Below are 22,431 nucleotides of genomic sequence, written 5' to 3'. Positions count from 1 at the left end.
GAGTTGAATCCTATTCCTTTTTGCCACAGAATGCTGGGGTGAGCACAAGGGCAGAGGAATGTGCTGGAAGTGATTTTATAAGGAGCAAGGGAATTGTTGAGTGAATCTCATAGCACAAGCCAGTTGGGCCATGTGGACAGGCCATGTCACACTGGTGGAGAAAGGGGTAGCTAATTAGGAATTAAGAATTAACCTTTTTTGCTGTTAATTCACTGGGTAACTGTTTTCTTAGGTTCATTGATGTCCTAGGTTTTGGAGACAACTGCAGTTTTTTTACCTCTTGGTTATAATTCTTATTTTGGAGAGCACTGCTGAGTTATAATCAACATAGGAATGAACTTAGTAGTAGAGAATCTACCAGTCTAAGGACAGAATGTGTAATTTATGACCTTTCCAGGAATGAAAGGAAAACAATAAAGATAATTCCTAGCATACATGTAGCTTAAAATCTTTACTTAAAGAATCATAAAAACTAGGTTGAAGGTGAACTATGGATCACAAAAAGCATAATCATTCATTTGTTCAGTCATCTTTAAAAATGCACAAGGAATAGTATCAGCCAATTTTGTTTAACATCTGTCTCATTTGGATAGCAACCTACAACCTTTATAAAGAGGGTTAAAAGCACATGTGCTTTTATTTTTTGTTTTGTTTTGTTTTAAGGTTTTTTGCAAGGCAAATGGGGTTAAGTGGCTTGCCCAAGGCCACACAGCTAGGTAATTATTAAGTGTCTGAGACCAGATTTGAACCCAGGTAAGACTGCCTCCAGGGCCTGTACTTTATCCACTGCACCACCTAGCTGCCCCTAGCACATGTGCTTTTAACCCAAGATTAACTTCCTTGAAAGCAAAAGATATGTACATTATTTTAACTTTTTAATTTGAGTCAATATTATTATCTTTGTATAAATGTTTTTGTGTGTAAAGACATAAAGTATTTCAGTTATACAAAATCAAATTTTAAAATAAAAAATGTTTAATTTTAAGTTTAAGGAAAAGAAAAAACAAATCTTTAGACCATTTGTTATAATAGAACCAAAACCCTAAACTGCCTCTTTTATGGAGGAAAAAGATATGTTAATTTAATATAGAAGATTATTTTCAAACTGTTAGATATTCACAAATTATTCTCAAGAAGCTATTAATGCTAACCATGTGGTTTATGAAAACGTATTTGAAAAAGTGGCAGTATTTGGTTTTTTAAGTTACTTTATTTATTTATTTGTATGTTCATTTATTTATTTATTTTTAGGTTTTTGCAAGGCAAATGGAGTTAAGTGGCTTGCCCACGGCCACACAGCTAGGTAATTATTAAGTGTCTGAGACCGGGTTTGAACCCAGTTACTCCTGACTCCAAGGCCGGTGCTTTATCCACTATGCCACCTAGCCGCCCCACGGTTACTTAATTTATTAGACGAATAATATTCTAATTTAATATTTATATGATGGGTTAACAGCACTGATTTTTCTTTTATACTTTATTTTTTATTTTTTAAAGATTTTATTATTTTTATTTATACATTACTAAAATATTCTTGTTTAAGAGTAACCATAATACCCCCTCCCCCACAAAAATATAAATCCTCATGAGAAATAAAGTAAAAAGAAAGAGAAAAAAATGTGTTTCAGTCTATGTTCTGATACCATCAGCTCTATCTTGGGTGCATCACATTCTTTATCATAAGTCCATCACAGAAGTTAACTTCCATATTTTTCCACAGTTGCTGTTGCTGATTGTAATTCCCTCCATGCATTCCTCCCTATTACCACTATATTTTCTCTCTCCTTTCACTCTGTCCCTCTTCAAAAATGTGCTGTGGGGCAGCCAAGTGGTGCAGCAGAGCGCCGACCCTGCAGCCAAGAGACCCCGAACCCACATCCCACCCCAGAGAACCAACAACTACCTGGCCCCATGGTCCCAGCCAGACCACCCAAACCCAGCACCTTGCAAAAATCAAAAAAGAAAATGTATTATATTTGACTATCCTCTCGTTTGATCCACCCTCTCCTCTATTGCCCCCCTACCCTCCCCCATCCACCTTCTCTCCTTTTTCCTCTAGATGTCTATACCCTATTGAGGGTGTATGCTGTTTCCTCTCTGAGCCATTTCTGTTGAGAATGAAGGTTCCCTCATTGCCCCTTACCTCCCCCTTTCCATACCATTGCAAAAGCTACATGAAATATCTTATATATGAAATATCTTAGCCTATTTCACTTCTCCTTTCTCTTACTCCCAGTACATTTCCCTTTCACCCATTGACTCCATTTTTACAATATATCTTCAAATTCAGCTTTCTCTTGTGTTTCATCTATATAAGCTCCTTCTACCTGCTCTATTAAATGAGAAGGTTCATATGAGTATTATCAGTATCATCTTTCCATGCAGGAATACCTGCAGTTCATCATTAAGTCCCTAATATTTTACCCTTCTCCCCCGCTCTCTATGCTTCACCTGAGTTCTGTACTTGAAAGTCAAACTTTCTGTTCAGCTCTGGTTGTTTCAACAGGAAAATTTGAAATTCCCCTGGTTCATTGAAAGTCCATCTTTTCCCTTTGGAAGAAGATGTTCAGTTTTGTTGGGCAGTTGATTCTTGGTTGCATTCCAAGTTTGTTTACCTTCCAGAATATTATATTCCAAGTCCTATGATCCCTTAATGTAGTTGCTGCTAAGTTCTATGTGATCCTGACTGCAGCTCCATGACATTTGAATTGTGTCCTTCTTGGCTGCTTGAAATATTTTTTATTTGATTTGGGAGTTGTGGAACTTGGCTATAATATTCCTGGGGGTTGGGTTTTTTTTTGGGGGGGATCTCTTTCTGAGGAGATCAATGCATTCTCTCAACTTCTATTTTGCCCTCTGCTTCTAGGATATCAGGGCAATTTTCCTGTAGGAATTCTTTTTTTTTTGGATTCCTTTTTTTTAATTTAAATTTATTTTTATTGAAGATATTATTTGAGTTTTACAATTTTCCCCCAATCTTGCTTCCCTCCCCCCTCCCCCCCACAGAAAGCACTCTGTCAGTCTTTACTTTGTTTCCATGTTGTACCTTGATCCAAATTGGGTGTGATGAGAGAGAAATCATATCCTTAAAGAGAAGTCTAAGAGGTAACAAGATCAGACAATAAGCTATCTATTTTTTTTCTAAATTAAAGGGAATAGTCCTTGCACTTTGTTCAAATTCCACAGCTCCTTATCTGGATACAGATGGTACTCTCCTTGCAGACATCGCAAAATTGTTCCCGATTGTTGCCCTGATGGAATGAGCAAGTCCTTCAAGGTTGAACATCACTCCCATGTTGCTGTTAGGGTGTATGGTGTTTTTCTGGTTCTGATCATCTCACTCAGCATCAGTTCATGCAAATCCCTCCAGGCTTCCCTAAAATCCGGTCCCTTCTGGTTTCTAATAGAACAATAGTGTTCCATGACATACATATACCACAGTTTGCTAAGCCATTCCCCAACTGAAGGACATTTACTGGATTTCCAATTCTTTGCCACCACAAACAGGGCTGCTATAAATATTTTTGTACAAGTAATCTTTTTACCCTTTTTCCTCATCTCTTCAGGGTATAGACCCAGTAGTGTTATTGCTGGGTCAAAGGGTATGCACATTTTTGTTGCCCTTTGGGCATAGTTCCAAATAGCTCTCCAGAAGAGTTGGATGAGTTCACAGCTCCACCAACAGTGTAATAGTGTCCCAGATTTCCCACATCCCTTCCAGCAATGATCATTATCCTTCCTGGTCATACTGGCCAATCTGAGAGGTGTGAGGTGGTACCTCAGAGAAGCTTTAATTTGCATTTCTCTAATAATTAATGATTTAGAGCATTTTTTCATATGGCTATGGATTACTTTGATCTCCTCATCTGTAAATTGCCTTTGCATATCCTTTGACCAATTAGGCAATGGCGTTTTGTTTTAAAAATATGACTCAGTTCTCTGTATATTTTAGAAATGAGTCCTTTGTCAGAATCATTAGTTGTAAAGATTGTTTCCCAATTTACTACATTTCTTTTGATCTTGGTTACATTGGTTTTATCTGTGCAAAAGCTTTTAAATTTAATGTAATCGAAATCATCTAATTGGTTTTTGGTGATGTTCTCCAACTCTTCCTTAGTCATAAACTGTTCCTCTTTCCATAGATCTGACAGGTAGACTAGTCCTTGATCTTCTAATTGGCTTATAGTATTGTTTTTTATGTCTATGTCCTGTAACCATTTGGATGTTATCTTGGTAAAGGGTGTGAGGTGTTGGTCTCATCTAAGTTTCTTCTATACTAACTTCCAATTATCCCAGCAATTTTTATCAAAGAGGGAGTTTTTATCCCAATGGCCAGACTCTTTGGGTTTATCAAACAACAGATTACTATAATCATCTCCTGCTTTTACACCTAGTCTATTCCACTGGTCCACCACTCTATTTCTTAGCCAATACCAAACAGTTTTGATGACTGATGCTTTATAATATAATTTTAGATTGGGTAGGGCTAAGCCACCTTCTTTTGCACTTTTTTTCATTAATTTCCTTGCAATTCTTGACTTTTTATTTCTCCATATGAATTTACTTACAGTTTTTTCTAACTCATTAAAGTAATTTTTTGGAATGTTGATTGGTAGGGCACTAAACAGATAGTTTAGTTTTGGTAGAATTGTCATTTTTATTATATTAGCGCTACCTATCCATGAGCAGTTGATATTTGCCCAGTTATTTAAATCTAATTTAATTTGTGTGAGAAGTGTTTTATAATTGTTTTCAAAAAGATTCTGAGTCTGTCTTGGCAAATAGACTCCCAAATATTTTATATTGTCTGAGGTTACTTTGAATGGGATTTCTCTTTCTAGCTCTTCCTGCTGTTTCTTGCTAGACATATATAGAAAAGTTGAGGATTTATGAGGGTTTATTTTATAACCTGCAACTTTGCTAAGATTGCTAATTGTTTCCAGTAGTTTTTTAGATGATTTCTTGGGATTCTCTAGGTAAACCATCATGTCATCTGCAAAGAGTGAGAGTTTTGTCTCTTCCTTCCCAATTTTAATTCCTTTAATTTCTTTTTCTTCTCTAATTGCTGATGCTAATATTTCTAATACAATATTGAATAGTAGTGGTGTTAATGGGCACCCTTGTTTCACCCCTGATCTTATTGGGAATGCCTCTAGCCTCTCCCCATTGAATATAATGCTTGTTGTTGGTTTCAGATCGATACTGCTAATTATTTTAAGGAACAGTCCATTTATTCCTACACTCTCTAGTGTTTTGAATAGGAGTGGATGCTGTATTTTGTCAGCATCTATTGATATGATCATATGATTTCTGATAGGTTTGTTGTTGATATAATTCAGTATACTAACAAGTTTTCCTAATATTGAACCAACCCTGCATTCCTGGAATAAATCCTACTTGATCATAATGTATTATCCTAGTGATGACTTGTAATCATTTTGCTAAGATTTTATTTAGGATTTTTGCATCTATAGTCATCAGGGAAATAGGTCTATAATTTTCTTTCTCTGTTTTAACTTCTCCTGGTTTAGGTAACAGTACCATATTGGTTTCATAGAAAGAGTTAGGCAGAGTTCCATCTTTCCCTATTTTTCCAAAGAGTTTATATAGGATTGGAACCAATTGTTCCTTAAATGTTTGGTAGAATTCACTTGTGAATCCATCAGGCCCTGGAGATTTTTTTTAGGGAGTTCAGTAATGGCTTGTTGAATTTCTTTTTCTGAGATAGGGTTGTTTAGGTATTTAATCTCTTCTTCATTTAACCTGGGCAACTTATATTTTTGTATTTATTCATCCATTTCACTTAGATTATCAAATTTATTGGCATAGAGTTGGGCAAAATAATTTCGAATTATTACTTTAATTTCCTCCTTATTGGTGGTGAGTTCACCTTTTTCATTTATGATACTAGCAATTTGGTTTTCTTCTTTTTTAAATCAAATTGACCAGAGGTTTATCAATTTTATTGTTTTTTTCATAATATCAACTTTTGGTTTTATTTATTAATTCAATAGTTATTTTGCTTTCAATTTTATTAATTTCTCCTTTAATTTTTAGAGTTTCTAATTTGGTATTTAATTGGGAATTTTTGATTTGTTCTTTCTCTAATTTTTTTAGTTGCATGTTTAGTTCATTGATTTCCTCTTTCTCCAATTTATTTATATAAACATTTAGAGCTATAACATATCCCCTGAGAGTTGCTTTGAATGAATCCCATAGGTTTTGGTATGTTGTTTCATTATTATCATTATCTAGGATAAAATGGTTAATTCTTTCTATAATTTGTTTTTTGGTCCACTCTTTTTTTAAAATGAGGTTATTCAGGTTCCAATTTGTTCTGGGTCTATATCTCCTTGGCCCAGTATTGCATATGACTTTTATTGCATTGTGATCTGAGAAAGATGTATTCACTATTTCTGCCTTTCTACAGTTGATCATTAGGTTTTTATGTCCTAGTACATGGTCAATTTTTGTATAAGTTCCATGTACTGCAAAGAAAAAGGTATATTCCTTTCCATCCCCATTCAGTTTCCTCCATAAATATGCCATATCTAATTTTTCTAACAATCTATTTACCTCCCTATTTTCTTTCTTGTTTGTTTTATGATTCTGTTTATCTAGATCTGATAGCGGGAGGTTGAGGTCTCCCACTAGTAGAGTTTTGCAGTCTATGTCTTCCTGTAGTTCTTTCAGCTTCTCCTCCAAGAATTTGGGTGTTGTCCCACTGGGTGCATATATATTCAATATTGAAATGACTTTATTGTCTATGGTACCTTTTAGGAGGATAAAGTTTCCTTCCTTATCTCTTTTAACACTATTGTTGCTGCTGCTTTGTCTGAGATAAGGATTGCTACCCCTGCTTTTGTTTATTTCAACTGAAGCAAAATATATTTTGCTCCAACCTTTTACCTTTACTCTATATGTATCTCTCTGCTTCAGATGAGTTTCTTGTAATCAGCTTATTGTAGGATTCTAGTTTTTAATCCATTCTGCTATTTGCTTACGTTTTAAAGGAGAGTTCATCCCATTCACATTCAGTGTTATGATTACTAATTCTTTATTGCCCTCCATGCTATCTCCCCTCTGTTTGTATTTTCCCCCTTCCCCCCTTTTATCCATATTCCCCAGTCTTTTGTTTCTGAAAACCACCCCCTTCAGCCCCTTCAGTGTGTTTGCCCTCCTGTATCACACCCTCCCCTTTCTTTCCCCTTTCCCTTTTTCTCTTTTCCCTTCCCTTCCTTTTGTTATTTCCCCTTATTTCCCCCACTCCCCTTCCCTTTCTCCGTCCCCCCCTCCCCTTTTCCCCTTTTAATACTTGAAAGGTTAGATGTTTTATAAGTTAACTGAGTATGTGTAGGTTGACTTTAAGCCAAGTCTGATGAGAAGAAGATTCAGGTGTTTCTCCTCTGCTCCCTTTTTCCCCACTATTACCATAGGGTTTTTTTGTACCTCTTAGTGTAATGAGATTTACCCCATTCAATCCCCTCCCTCCTCCCGTCTCTTTCCTGTCCCCCTTTTTAGGGAGGTAGTATTTTTTTTTGGATCATTCTATCTAAGTCATAGAAAATTCTGAGTGTCTGTCCCTTCTAGTTCAGTATATTCTATTGAATAGAGCCAAAATTCCTGAGAGTTATTAGGGTCTTTCTCCCAAGTGTGGTTAAAACCAGTTAGATCCCATTAGATATTGGTCTCATGGATAGGTCCTGAATGTCCATCATTTCTGGCTAGGTGTATTCTCTTTGTTAGTGTTACATTTCTCAAGGTTTATGAGAATCTTTTTTTTTTCTTTCCCCCCCTCCCCAGTGCTGGGATATAGCCAGTTTCAACTTACTGGATAGCATTTTTTTTCTTTTACTGCCCCCCCTTTTTTTTAACCTTTTCATGTGTTTCTTGAACCTCCTGTTTGATGTCCAAATTTTCTGTTTAGCTCTGGTCTTTTCATCAGAAATTTTTGGAATTCTTCCATTTCGTTAAATGTCCATCTTTTTCCCTGGAAGAGAAGGCTCAGCTTTGCAGGAAAGTAGATTCTTGGCTGCATTCCAAGTTCCCATGCTCTTCGAAATATCTCGTTCCAGGCCCTTCGATCCCTTAAAGTTGATGCAGCCAGGTCCTTCGGGATCCTTACTGTGGCTCCTTGATATTTAAATTGTTTCTTTCTGGCTGCTTGCAGGATTTTCTCTTTTATCTGATAGTTCTGTAGTTTGGCCACAACATTCCTTGGTGTTTTCATTTTAGGATCTTTTTCTGGTGGGGATCAATGTACTCTTTCAATAACTACTTTGCCCTCCAATTCCATGATATCAGGGAAGTTTTCCATCACTAGATCCTGTAATATTAAGTCCAGGATTTTTTTTTCTTCAATGTTTTCAGGAAGTCCTATAATTTTCAGGTTGCCCCTCCTCAATCTATTCTCAAGGTCAGTGGTTTTGTTGATGAGGTATTTTACATTTGCTTCTATTTTTTCGATTTTTTGATTTTGTTTAACTGGCTCTTGCTGTCTCATGGAGTCATTAGTTTCTGTAGACTCCATTTTTGGGGGAGGGGTTTCTTCATTAACCTTTTGCAACTCCTTTTCCAATTGGTCAATTCTACTTTTGAAAGAGCTTTCCATTTGACCAATTGAGATTTTGAGAGAATTAATTTCTTTTTGCATTTGCTCATTTGAGGATCTGAGAGAATTATTCTCATTTTGTAATTGTCCAATTGATGGTCTGAGAGATTTATTCTCCTTTTGTGTTTGTCTAATTGTACTTTCTAAGGTTTTGTTTTCTTGTTGCAAGGTATTAATTGTCTCTCCCAAATTTTTAAGCTCCTTCTCTTTATTTCTTCAAGGAAGTCTTTCCTGTGCTGGAGACCAGATTGTATTCTCCTCAGAGGTTCCAGGTCTCTCTGAGTTGGGGTCTTTCCCTTCCAGGAATTTTTCTATGGATCCACCTTTCTGCTGACCCTTCTTCATTATGCTATGACCTTGAGTTGGGGGGGGGGGCTGGTTCACCTGGGCTTGGGATTGTTAAAAGCTTTACTGAGTGCAGTTTCTCTGTCTGGCCAATAGGAGGTGCTGGTTGCCCTCTCTGCAGTGTCTGTGACCTTGGCTGAGGCCTTCTCCCTTTGCCAGAAGGGAGGAGTTGGAACTATTGAATTCTTTTGCCTTCAATCAATGGTGGCCTTTACCCTGGCCTGAGGTCATTCCTCAGCTGGGCTGGTTCTTCTGCTCACACACCTGGGCCTGAGGCAGAAGTAGTTTGCCTTTCTTTGGGGAGAGGCCTCTGTGCAATGGAGGTGTGCCCTCAGAGTTTCTCAGACCGGAGGAGCCTAGGGATGGTGTCCACAGATGTCCTGCACCAGAACTCTCCCCCCCAGCCTGGTCCCCAAGCTCCAGGGGGACAGCACCAACACCAGCGCCTCTGCTTCCCCGTGGACCCAAGCCCCTTTTGTCTAGCCCCCACCAATGATCCAGCAGGTCCGGCTCTCTGGCCCTTAGACTCCCCGTTCCAATTCAGTTGTTAAACTGGCTGATCCGGGGCTGATCCTCCCTCTGAGCCCAGAGTCACCCACCCAAATTCGGCCAAAGCTGCTGCAGGAGACAAATCCTGAGGTAGATGTTCTTTCTTCTGGCTTTTCTTTCTGGGTTTTGTGGGTCGAATTTCTTTTAAGAGGTTTGTTTCATGTGATAGATGGGGAAGAGATCAGGAGACTTTAGAACTGTGCCTGTCTTCTCTCCGCCATCTTGGCTGGCAGGAATTCTTTAAAAATGAGGTCAAGACTCTTTTCCTGATTATGTCTTTCAGGTAGCCCAATAATTCTTAAATTATCTTTCCTGGATCTGTTTTTCCAGATCAGTTGTTTTTTCAATTAGATGCTTCACATTTTCTTCTAATTTTTCATTCTTTTGGTGTTGAAATATTGTGTCTTGATTTCTCACAAAGTCATCAGCTTCCTTTAGCTCCATTCTACATCTGAAGGATTTGTTTTCCTCAGAGAGCTTTCTTGTCTCCTTTTCCATATGGCCAGTTCTGCTTTTTAAAGCATTCTTCTCCTCAATAACTTTTTGAACTGTTTTGTCCATTTGACCCAAGCTGGTTTTTAACATATTATTTTCTTCAGCATATTTTTGGATCTCTTTGACTAAGCTGCTGACTCTATTTTCATGTTTTTCCTGCATCTCTCTCATTTCTTTTCACAATTTTTCTAATATCCTTTTTAAGAGTTGTTTTTTATTCTTTGAGTGGGGGAGGAGTAGAGTATAGGGAAAAGTAAAGAAAGGATCAAGAAGAAAGAAAAGGATAGCTGGGGGGACATTAACAATATCAATAGAAGAATGTTTGAGTTTGCCACTGTCATCAAAAATACCAGAGATATGGGGCAGCTAGGTGGCGCAGTGGATAGAGCACTGGCCCTGGAGTCAGGAGAACCTGAGTTCAATTCTGGCCTCAGACACTCAATAATCACCTAGCTGTGTGACCTTGGGCAAGTCATTTAACCCCACTGCCTTGCAAAAAAAACCAAATGAACAAAAAAAAATACAAGAGATATTCCCTACATATGATGAGGGTCTTCAGATATTCGTTGCTTAATGGATGACTTTTTGATTGCATCAAATCCTGGAAGATGGGACTCCTTAGATAAAGGAATTCTGCCTGACTATCCACAATAGAATAACCAAGTGAATGAAGACTACTGTTTATACGCTATAAGAATAGGAATATATAGTAGTGCTATTATCTGATTTGATTTGTAACTTAATAGGCAACTTGTTTTACTGGTCCATTAATTGTGTTATACAGATATAGAATATCATTGATGAGCTGAGCCTTGAACTGAACACGAAGGGAACAAATTAGTTGCTTTTAGGATGTTCTATAGTATTTTTCAAGACCTAAATCATTTTTTTAAAAAAACAAAGTTTGGTCAAATTTAAATGACAAAGTTCTTTTGAATATGCCTTAAATAAGAGTAAATAGGCTATGTATATATACATTATTAAATATTATATTTTATTGTTATTACTAAAATACATGAATCCTTGATTACTGCATATGACAACTATTTCATCTGCCCAGAGGACTATTTATCTTAAGCCTATATTTATGGCTGATTTAGATAGTAAAATACATGAGAAGTTCGTTATATTATTATGTCCCTATCCCATAAGTATGAATCCATGTAGATTATGTTTAAAAAAAAGATACCATTTTATTACAAATAGTTGTTTAATTGATAGTCACCCTTTCAATCATAAACATTCCATGAAATTTCTTTAACTAAAGTTTTAATGTTTGTTATGCATGCAATTTTTGTTGCTTTATAACATTTTCTTCCACTTATTTAAAAGCTTCAGTTACAGTTAAATCAAGATCTCAGCATCTTGCATCAGGAGGATGGCTCATCTAAGAATAAAAGGGGAGTTCTGCCAAAACATGCTACAAATGTTATGAGATCTTGGCTCTTTCAACATATAGGGGTAAGATTTTGTGATTTTGCAATCAATCTTAGAAGATTTTGGAATATATTTTTGGTGTGACTTGATATGTATCATGAAAAAAATTTTTTTTCACAGACTACTAGACCTAATTCTAGAAGTCAGTTTTGTAAAGAAATTATATACCATGAAGATAACACCCTTAAGAAAATAATCAGAAAAATTAGACTAATGGATAAAATGAATATGGGAAATTTTAAATGCACATGGGTTTGTAAAAATTAAAATACTATACTGAATTTATTGCATAGGTACTGAAAAAAATGGAGTAAACAGGATTGGAGCTGGGTGGGTTTAATTAGTGAAGATTGAATGAAGAAGATACACACTGATCAAGGTCTTGAAAAAAGGGTAATGTACTATTGAGGAAAGAACATTTTTCTTGTTATTTTGTTTTATTTTTTTCAATTACATGCAAAGATAGTTTTTAACACTAATCTTTTTTGTAAGCTTTTGAGTTCCACATTTTTCTTCATCCTTCCTTTCCTTTCAACCTCCCCATGATAGTAAGTAATTTGATATAGGTTATACATGTACAATCATGTTCAGCATTATTTCCACATTAGTCATGTTGTTAAAGAAGAATCAGAACTAAAGGAAAAAAAAGAAAAAACATAAAACAGGTTTTAAACAGCAAAAATACTATGATTTGATCTGCATTCAAACTCCTTGGTTTTTTTCCCTCTGGATGTAGATGGCCTTTTTCCATTATAAGTCTCTTAGAATTGTCCTTGATCACTGAATGGCTGAAAGGAGGAAAGAATGTTTTAGATGGAAGCATATTATAGTATAACTGGCAGAAATAGATCAACTAATAGGTTTGTTGACAGAAATGTGTAGTCTATGGAAAAAAATAATGCTCTTAATAAAACAGTACTCATTATTTCATGTGAATCTTCCATTTTCTCCCAAAGAGATAGGAAGTTCCTTATGGAATTATGATTTATATTTCTTTTGCATCCCATGGTAGATTATATAAAATAGTAAGAACTCAATTCTCACTGGTTGAAATAATGTGGATGATGTGTTCAAAATTATTTGTCATGAGTTGATTATCATACTACTAAAGTGTAATTTTGTATGTATTAATAGAGTTTCATTACTGAGAAGTCCATTATACTGGCAGCCTTCAGTTCCTCTATTCTTTTCACTCCCAAAGCAAGAGTTCTGATCTAGTGGGATTCACCCAGGGCAGGAAGGGAGAATGGGGTATTGGGGAAGACCTGAGTCCAAGGGAATTTATCTTGAGACAATCTTAACAGCTTAATAGCTGAATAAAAAAATGAAGGTAGGATCTTAATCCAGGAATGGAAGAGCAGAGATCTGTAAGACTTGAAAAGGGAAAGAGTTGCCTTTGAATGTTTCCAAAAATCCTTGGATCTAAGTAGCTGGGTTTTCAGCTTCTCCAGCAAGGGGCATCCATACTATACAGATGGCTCCCTTGACAGAAGTATGATTACCATGAGATTTGCATACACTGCATACAGTGACTACTAGAGTTGGAAGACTCTAATTGGCTTAAGTCTTTCTACAGTGGTAATTGTGGCCGATTCATTAAATGGCAAAACTCATTGTTTTTCCTGGTCTTGAGTTTCAGCTTCAAAGCTAATTGAACTATAGGGAAGCAAAGTTTCAAAGGCAGAGCTGTTTGTTTTTTAATTTATTTATTTTTTTTAATTTTACAATTTTCCCCCTAATATCACTTTCCCCCCCACACAGAAGGCAGTCTGATAGTCTTTACAGTGTTTCCATGCTATACATGAATCAAAACTGAATGTGTTGAGAGAGAAATCATATCCTTCAGGAAAAAACAAAATATAAGAGATAGCAAGATCACATAATAAGATAACTTTTTTTTTTAAATTAAAGGTAATAGTCTTTGGTCTTTGTTCAAACTCCACAATTCTTTCTCTGAATAAGATGGTATTCTCTATCACAAAGCCCCAAATTGTCCCTGATTATTGCACTGATGGAATGAGCAAGTCCATTAAGATTGATCATCACCCCATGTTGCTGTTAGAATGTACAATGTTCTTCTGGTTCTGCTCATCTCACTCAGCATCAGTTCATGCAAATCCCTCCAGGCTTCCCTGAATTCCCATCCCTCTTGGTTTCTAATAGAATAATAGTGTTCTATCACATACGTATACCACAGTTTATTAAGCCTTTCCCCATTTGATGGACATTCGTTCATTTTTCAATTCTCTGTCACCACAAATGGGGCGGCTATGAATATTTTTGCACAAGTGATGTTTTTACCCTTTTTCATCATCTCTTCAGGGTATAGACCCAGTAGTGGTATTGCTGGATCAAAGAGTATGCACATTTTTGTTGCCCTTTGGGCGTAATTACAAATTGCTCTCCAGAAAGGTTAGATGAGTTCACAGCTCCACCAACAGTGTATTAGTGTCCCAGATTCCTTCCAATATTGATCATTGTCCTTTCTCTTCATATTGACCAGTCTGAGAAGTATGAGGTGGTACCTCAGAGAGGCTTTAATTTGCATTTCTCTGATTAGTAAAGGTTTAGAGCAGTATTTCATATGACTATGGATCTCTTTGATCAGAGGCAGAACTGTTGCAGAAAGCACTTGATAGTCAAAAAAAACCCAAACCCTATATCAAAGTATTTCATTCTTTCCCTTCTTCCTAGAATTAGCCTTCCCTAAAACATATCCTGTACTCTCTTGAAATTCTACTAGTTTAAGATTTATTTGGATTAACTCTACCTAATATTTATTCCTTTTGATATATTACTATGATTAACTTAGCTCAAAGAATGTTGTAGTGATTGTAGCAGCAGAGGAAGAAGGACCTTTGAAAAAATAGAAACAAGAGATTTAAGGTTGGGAGTGATAAAGACAGTCCTGTAGAATCAACTGAAAGCCAGAATGAGAGGGGACAGTAGGGTGTAGGGCACTGAAAAGAAGGAACAGTATACTTTAATTCAAAAAAGGAAGGACAAATGGGAGCCACTTAAAAATTCTTTCTATAGCCGACTTTACCTTTCTAAAGTGGGAAGAACTGACTTCATAGAGATCTGGGGCCATCTTAGCTCTTCCCTTCCAAAAGTGAGGTGAGTGGACTTCATGGTTCTTTATATTCTTAAAGAATCTGAGTGACAATGAGAGATAGGTTAGGGCAAATTAGATTCCCAATCATTTGTTCATCGAACATTATAGATTTACAGCATTGGAACTTAGAGGAAAATCCAAGAATAATAAAACACTAAAGAGCTTAGAATTCTAGAAAGGTCTGCTGAAAGATCTGACTCTCCAGTTTTGGGAGTTCCATTATACTTTCTCATCCTTCTTCTCCTCCATCCCCTAGAAATGTCAGCTTTTGAGAAGTACCTTCTTTGCTTTGCCTCATATCTCCCTCACTGCTTATGTGTATTTCATCTGCCAAAGTTAACTGACTCTATAGTGAATTGGAGAGAAATATAATGATGTCCCATGATTGGGTCAAACTAATTTATTCACTTTGATACCTTAATGTGATTAGTTTATGTCAAAGCCATGTGTGGTAATTGTGGTGGCAGCAATAGAAAGGTCTTTGGAGAAATGGTAACAATAGATTTTAGAGTGGAAGTGTTATTAGTTCTCAGAAAACAATATATGTTCAAGATTATTTTTGTTTGTGTTTGATGTTGTTTTTAAAGAGAACATTAATAGTAAGTAAATCAGCCATTATTAAAAGTACGTTAATAATTGTAGGTCAGTAGAGACTATTTATCTGAGTGTCTTAAGAATAAAATCAAAATTAAGATAAAGTTGCTTTCCCATTCCCTGTTGATTACAGTGGCTACATAGGATATAACTGGATTTGGAATCAGAAAGTTGTAGGTTCAAGTCTGCCTTTGACCGAAACTGACAGTCTATCCCACCCTGTTCTACCAGGCAACTCTGTACGACTTTTTCTTTTAGAACAGTGATCTGCATTGGTAGGAGGACTCTCTTTGCAGGCAGTTATCTACAAAAAAATTTTTGTACATAAACACATGTATACATGTAATGTAGAATAGTATTGTAGATATATATATATATATATTCTATATGTATATAATGAAATCTATAATTTGATGAAAATTTTTTTTATGTGAAATTGCCAATATCAAATGTTGTTTTATGCCATTACAAGTCTAATATAGGGGATGGCTAGGTAGTGCAGTGGATAGAACACCGGCCCTGGAGTCAGGAGTACCTGAGTTCAAATCTAGCCTCAGACACTTAATAATGACCTTAGTTGTGTGGCCTTGGGCAAGCCACTTAACCCCATTACCTCCCAAAAACTAAAAAACAAACAAAACAACCCCAAAAAAACAAGTCTAATATAAAAAGCCCATTCCTCCTTACTCAGTCTCTACAACCTTAAGTACTGATTCTGTACTGTTTGTTCAGGCCAGTAATTCCAACAGAAATCATATTCAAACAGTCAGATCTTAAGACCGATCATTTACTCATATTTTTTCTAAAAGCTCCTGACTTTCTGCCCTGCTTCTGCCTTCAAGTTCATCTTCTATGTTAAAATTAATGTCCTACCCCTTTCTTATGTTTCACTCTCTTTCCCCTCCTTCAACTACAAAAGAATATCTTTTTTAAAAAAGTTGGAAGAAGCACCTTTTCTGTGTGTGTCAAAGAACATTAGTCCTTTATATTTTGTATTATAGAAAGCTTTTTTATCTATTTTCCCTACTTAGTAGTCATTTAATTTAAGATATACAAATTTTCTAAATGCTGTTCTAAAAGCAAACTAAGCTAATGGAAAAATCAAGCTATTATTTTACTGACTGATAACCAAATAACTCCTGTCCAAAGCAGGTAGGGTATTATATTTTTAGAATATAATAAAATGGTTGTTTTTTCATTCAGATTCTAATAAGTAGAGCATAACACCTAATTGTATATAGAAATGTTTTCATTGGGCAGTGTTTTAAAGTTTATCCCTCATTTAGTTTACTTTACTGTCAGCAAATAGAATTATTTCTCATAATTCTTAAAGCAATATAATTTTCTTATCCTGATCAGCTTACTCTAGTTTTATTTAACCACAAAAATTTTTGGCATTACTCTTGTATTACCAGACTTCCAGATGGATTAACAGATAACATAATTCTTAACACATACTTTTGCTGATCATTGATTAAACTGACAAAAGCTCTTAGGCTACTATAATTAAGTGTCTGCTTCCTTTATGGTATGCATAATAAAATGGTGATATTTTCTGGGTAAAGCCAAAATTAATTTTTTTGCTTAAAGCTTGTTATTTGCCAGAACTTTATTAATAATAATTTGTTTTATGTTTTACCTCAGTAATTCTTACATAGTTCCCGTTTTTTATATTGAAACTTATGGGTAATTTTAAAAAAAATTTTTTTTAGCATCCCTATCCAACAGAAGATGAGAAAAAGCAGATTGCAGCTCAGACCAACCTGACACTACTCCAAGTTAACAATTGGTAAGATAAAATGTCAGTTTATAAGTATTCATATGAATCCAGAGACAACTAGGAGACTCAGTGAAAAGAGTGCCGGATCCGGAGTCAGGAAGATCTGAGTTCAAATATTACCTTAGACACCTACTAGCTGTGTGACCCCCAGGCAAGTCAGTTAATCCTGTTTGCCTCAGTTTCCTTATCAGTAAAATGAACTGGAGAAGGAAATGACAAACCACTCCAGTATCCTTGCCAAGAAATCCCCAAATGGGGTCAGAAACAAAAATGAATATGGAAGACTACATTGAACTATTTATGCCAAATAATAGAAAAGATTAGAAATCTGAATTCCATTAATGTGGTATAGAGGGAAGATAATGAAATAGTAATGAAGACACTAATAGATCATACCTAAATGCATAGACTCCAAAAGGGGAAAAAACCAAACTTGCCACTTAAAAATTCTGGCCTTTTCAGCAAGGTGCCAATATTTATCTTAGCATTTAAGATCTTCCACAATCTAGTTCATTATTTTTCCAGCCTCATTCATCATAACTTTTCTTTATGCACTCTGTCTCCTTACTTCAGACCTTTTGAACTAGCTGGCCTAAGTATATCCCTTTCAGTAAAATTTAACTCTTTGGGAGTCAGGGATTGTACCTTTTGTTTCTTATTGTACCTCTCCTAGTACAGTGACTTGAACAAAAAAATAGGTACTTGGTAAGTAAGGTTTCATTTAGTTGAAATGGGTTTTAAAATGTACATTTGTAGTTAATTCCTCTATACAATCCACATTTAAAAGTTGGAACTTGTGTTGATCAGCTTATTAAATAATTGTAGACCCAGTTTCCACCCTGAACTTTTTTACTTCCCCACCCCGGGACTTCTTCCAAGCTATACATTCTTGATTGTTCACTACTCAACACAAATATGGGAAGCCACTTTCCATCTTATTTATAATGATCTTGATCCCAAGCAGAACTCTTAATGTTGGCATCCTTGCAGATAGAATTAATTTGAAATTTCAGAGGGAAATATTACCCAATATTAGAAATTGAAAAATTAGAAAAAGAAGGGGAAAGAAACAATGAGGTGAGTTTCCAGAATCACATAGTAGTTGACTGTTTTGTGACTAATGTTTTGTTTGTTATAGAAATTCACAATATGAAGATGTAGCATTTTTTCAAATGTATGATTTTAGCCTGTAGCAAAATGCAAGCAAAAAGATATATTCTGTACTATATTTAAAAAAAAATTATACATGAAACACATTCTAGGATTAACTTCTCTGTCATACCTAAATGATTTAGATCCACAACCTCTAAATTTTTCTCATCCATATCTGTTCCTTCTCTAACTTATGAAAATTATACTCGTACAACTTCAAAGTAAACATCTAGGTTTCATTTTAATTATATTTGTCTTATTTTTACCATACTTATCCAGATGATATATACAATTTTGCCTGTTAAACTCTAATGGTTTATATCCATGGTTAGATCTTCAATTTGTAATGATTCTCTCATATTTAAATTAATATTCATTTAAGAAAAAATAACAAATTCTTCCATAAATGAATATCAATATCTTTATGCTATAGCTAATTTTGAATTTATAAGCAACTGAAATAAGTTTTAGAGTAAGCTTATTCTCTCCATAATTTTACAATTCCTTATAAATGCACTCAGATGCATTTCTATCTTGAGGAATGATTCAATAGGCTATTACATTAAGTTCTCATTATATGAAAATATATACACATTAAAATTTGATTTAGTTAGGAATAATGAATAATTGAATGGTTTCTTCATTACAGTTTATTATCAACATTATATTATGATGTGTTAAGTAGTTATTTGGAATTGTACAATAAAACTTTTCTCATATTTAGGTATATTCAATATAAAATTATTATTTTAATGGTGATCAGTTTGGTTCTGTAGTTACAGTTTTTGCAGAACAAAGAGAAAATCTTTAATCTATTTACAGGTTTCTTTTTCTTCATCTGATGACCTTGTTTATGTTTTCTAAATTATTGTTGTTTTGTATCAGAATTACTTGGTCTAGAAGATTTAAAAATAAATTCTGAATTAAATTCCAATACTACTTTAATTTTTTTTTGTTTTATCATTTGTCAAATAGAACAGTGTATTAGATCTATTCCATTCCATCTAGACACTTTATTTCCAGTTATGAGCATCAACAGTTCAAAATGATCAGCTGATCATTTAAAATGTTCTTTGAAATAATGAAGTCCCTTCCCCAGAGCTATCTTTTGGAGGTTCAATAAATCATAATATTGAAAGGGACTTTAGAAATCATATAATGCAATCTTACGTATGAATTTTCTCAAAATGTCCTCAATTCATAAAGCTTCTCCAGACCACCACAGAAAGGGTTAAATAAAATTGAATTTATATAATATTCTATATCCTTAATCCCTCACCTTTCTGATGAAAAAAGGTCTTCTGTTTCATGAGATTAGTGTTTATCATTCTATTTAATCTGATTTGTCTTTTAGAGTTGGTTTCATTTATGGTATGATAGTCATTTTTCTTTTATTTTTAATTGGTATCAATCCTTGGAATTATAGAAAAAATATTTTAATTGGAAGAAACCTCAGAACTCATATAGATTTCATATTTTTCTAAGTTCTTCATTTCTTATAACACAGTAGTATTCAATTATATTTATATAACACAGTTGTTCAACCATTCCCCTACATTTCCAGTATGTTTGTGTGGTGTTTTGTTTTGTTTTTACTACCACATAAAGCTCTGCTACAAATATTTGGGTATATACAAGACCTTTCTGTTTTTCGACATTTTCAAGGTTTTTAGATAGAGCAGTGGGATTACTGAGTGTAAAAAGTTTAGTGAATTTTAATTACAAATTTTTTCTAGGATGGTCACATCATTTCATAGTCACTAACAAGTGTTAGTGCATCTATCTTCCTGGAGTTCCTCCAATATATAGATTACTTCCCTTATTGTTTTTGCTAATTTTTATGGATATGTGAAAATTCAGAATTGTTTTTAATTTCATTTCTCTTATTAATAATTTGGAGCATTTTTACATGGTTATTGGTAGTTTGTGCTTCATCTGAAAGCTGTTAATAGTCTGATCATTTCTTTATTCCTCGGGGGACGGCTCCTTGTTTTATTTGTTTCAATTCCCTGTGGATCTTGCATTTCAGAATTTTATTAGAGATATTTTGAAGAAAAAGGTTTTATCCTCCCAATCAGCAGTTTGTCTTATAGTTGTGTTGGTTTTATTTTCCTTGAAATTTTATAAAAATATGTAATTGTGATAGTAAACATATTCCCTTTTCTAATTCAGATTATATTTCTTCCATAATTTGTTATATGAGCTTTATGAGTTGACGTAACTAAAAATTTATTATCCTATTATTGCCTAGGGATGTCCTATTATTGCCTAGATAGGTCCTCAATAATAGAAATATAGTTCATCTTCAGGCTTATACTACCCATTCTAACTCATTAAGACTTGTCAATGCTTATGTTTTCTTGGCATGACTTTCAAGACAGATGAATGAAGATAAACTTCATTCCCCAATGTGACATTGGAGTGGGACTTTTGTAAACTAATTCTTTGGAAGTACTCTCTTATATTAAACTGCAGTATACATACCTGCAATTTTTATCCATCATTCTTGGGTTTTGGCCTTTGGTGACCTACAAATAAGTCTCATCTCTCTTGCACATGGCACTTCCTCATACGTTTGAAACTGTCATATCTCCTCCCCTTTTATTGTCTTCATCAGCCTTTAATTTCCCAACTGTTTCCTGTATGACATAGTTTCATGTTCTCTCTCCAACTACCAGTACTCTGAAAAGACAGTGTGTGAAAGGTTCAGTTGAAGGCTTAATACACTTTGATTATTACACCCAAAGGCTACAATTGTCTAGCTACAATTGCTAGTAAAAAAAAATTCCTAATTATTTTGAGAGGAAATAAAGGAAGACAATAGTGCCTCTGTGATAATTCTTTCCTTAGAAGAAAACCGAGATTCTCTATTTTCTTTAGCTATTAACTTTACAAATAACCCCTACACACAGAGAGAATAAAAATAATTAAATGGGTGAGGAAGTGGGAAAATGCCAGGGTCTATAAAAGTGAAACATTTTAGAAACTTATTAGCACCATATGTTTGCAGGATTTCAACAAATGTTTCTCATGAATTGTTTTCCATATTCTATTATTCATATTTTTTATTGCTGTTAACAGTAATAAACGAGAAATTTGACTATGATGAGTTGGTGTGTTGCTCTTGGCAGGAAATCTGTTTTTTTGGAAGCCATTCTCATCTCGGATTTTTATTTGATGATCAGGTTTATCAACGCCAGAAGACGAATTCTCCAGCCAATGTTGGATTCCAGCTGTTCAGAAACTCCAAAAACAAAGAAAAAAACAGCTCAGAATAGACCAGTTCAAAGATTCTGGCCTGATTCTATTGCATCAGGGGTTGCACAACAACCACCTAATGAACTCACTATGTCAGAAGGTAAGAGAAATGAAAATTATTATTGTTTATATATAATAACATCACAGGTATCACAATTAAAAATAAAAATGTTTCACAAGCCCCAGAGAATAGTACTTTTTGAGAAAATGAATTTATGTCTTAAGGAAATTTGTCAAATCTAAAAATTCTAAATTTAGAAATTGTCAAATATTCAACTACAGAAATTAATAAAAATATAAACTGCAGTGGTTGCTGGGATGGATAGTATTCTTTATCATAAGTCCTCTGTGTCACAGCATTGTTGAGAAAAGGTAAGTCATTCACAGCTGAGCATCCTATAACATTCTTTGCTATATGTACTTTGCTACTTATATACTTTGTATATAGTACATTTCCTAGTGTATCTGCTCGTGAAAGCTTTTTACTGAGAGCATCCTGTTCATCATTTCTTATAACAGAATAGCATTTCATCTTTTTATTTTTTTAGGTTTTTTGCAAGGCAGATGGGGTTAAGTGGCTTGCCCAAGGCCACACAGCTAGGTAATTATTAAGTGTTTGAGACCTGATTTGAACCCAGGTACTCCTGACTCCAGGGCCAGTGTTTTATCCATTGCGCCACCTAGCTGCCCCATAGCATTTCATCTTAATCACCTACCTCAATTTGTTCAGCCATACCCCAACTGATGGGCCTCCCCTCAATCTCCAATTTCTTGCCACCAGAAAAGAACTGCTATGAATAAACACATAGGTCCTTTCCCTTCCTGCTTTTCATCTCTTATGGAATATAGACCCAGTAGTGGCATTGCTAGGTCAAAGGTAGGCATGATTTTTATAGTCCTTTGGACATAGTCCCAAATTGCTCCACAGAATTGTTGGACCATTTCACAACTCTTCCTAAAGTGCATTAATCCCTTCCAATATTTGTCATTTTCTCTTTCAGTCCTATAGGTCAATCCATTATGTATTAGGTAATAACCTCAGAATTGTTCCAACTGCATTCTCCTATCTTAGTGAGATAGGATATTTTTTTAAAA

General features: G+C 34.9%; 1 protein-coding gene across 14 annotated transcripts in view; it reads left to right on the top strand.

Annotated features, from left to right (window-relative positions):
• Window positions 1-22,431, top strand: part of PKNOX1 (PBX/knotted 1 homeobox 1) — a 228,685-nt gene that overhangs the window by 191,947 nt on the left and 14,307 nt on the right. For all 14 annotated transcript variants that reach the window (XM_074213902.1, XM_074213901.1, XM_074213891.1 and 11 more), the window contains 3 exons: window positions 11,333-11,461; window positions 16,859-16,935; window positions 21,264-21,436. In XM_074213902.1, the coding sequence (XP_074070003.1) occupies window positions 11,333-11,461; window positions 16,859-16,935; window positions 21,264-21,436 (379 nt within the window). The remainder of the gene's footprint in view (window positions 1-11,332; window positions 11,462-16,858; window positions 16,936-21,263; window positions 21,437-22,431) is intronic.

This window comes from Macrotis lagotis, chromosome 1 (genome assembly GCF_037893015.1).
Source record: "Macrotis lagotis isolate mMagLag1 chromosome 1, bilby.v1.9.chrom.fasta, whole genome shotgun sequence".
In the NCBI taxonomy this organism is placed as follows: domain Eukaryota; kingdom Metazoa; phylum Chordata; class Mammalia; order Peramelemorphia; family Peramelidae; genus Macrotis; species Macrotis lagotis.
Note: the sequence above shows the minus strand (reverse complement) of the source record. Positions and strands in the feature narration are given on the sequence as shown.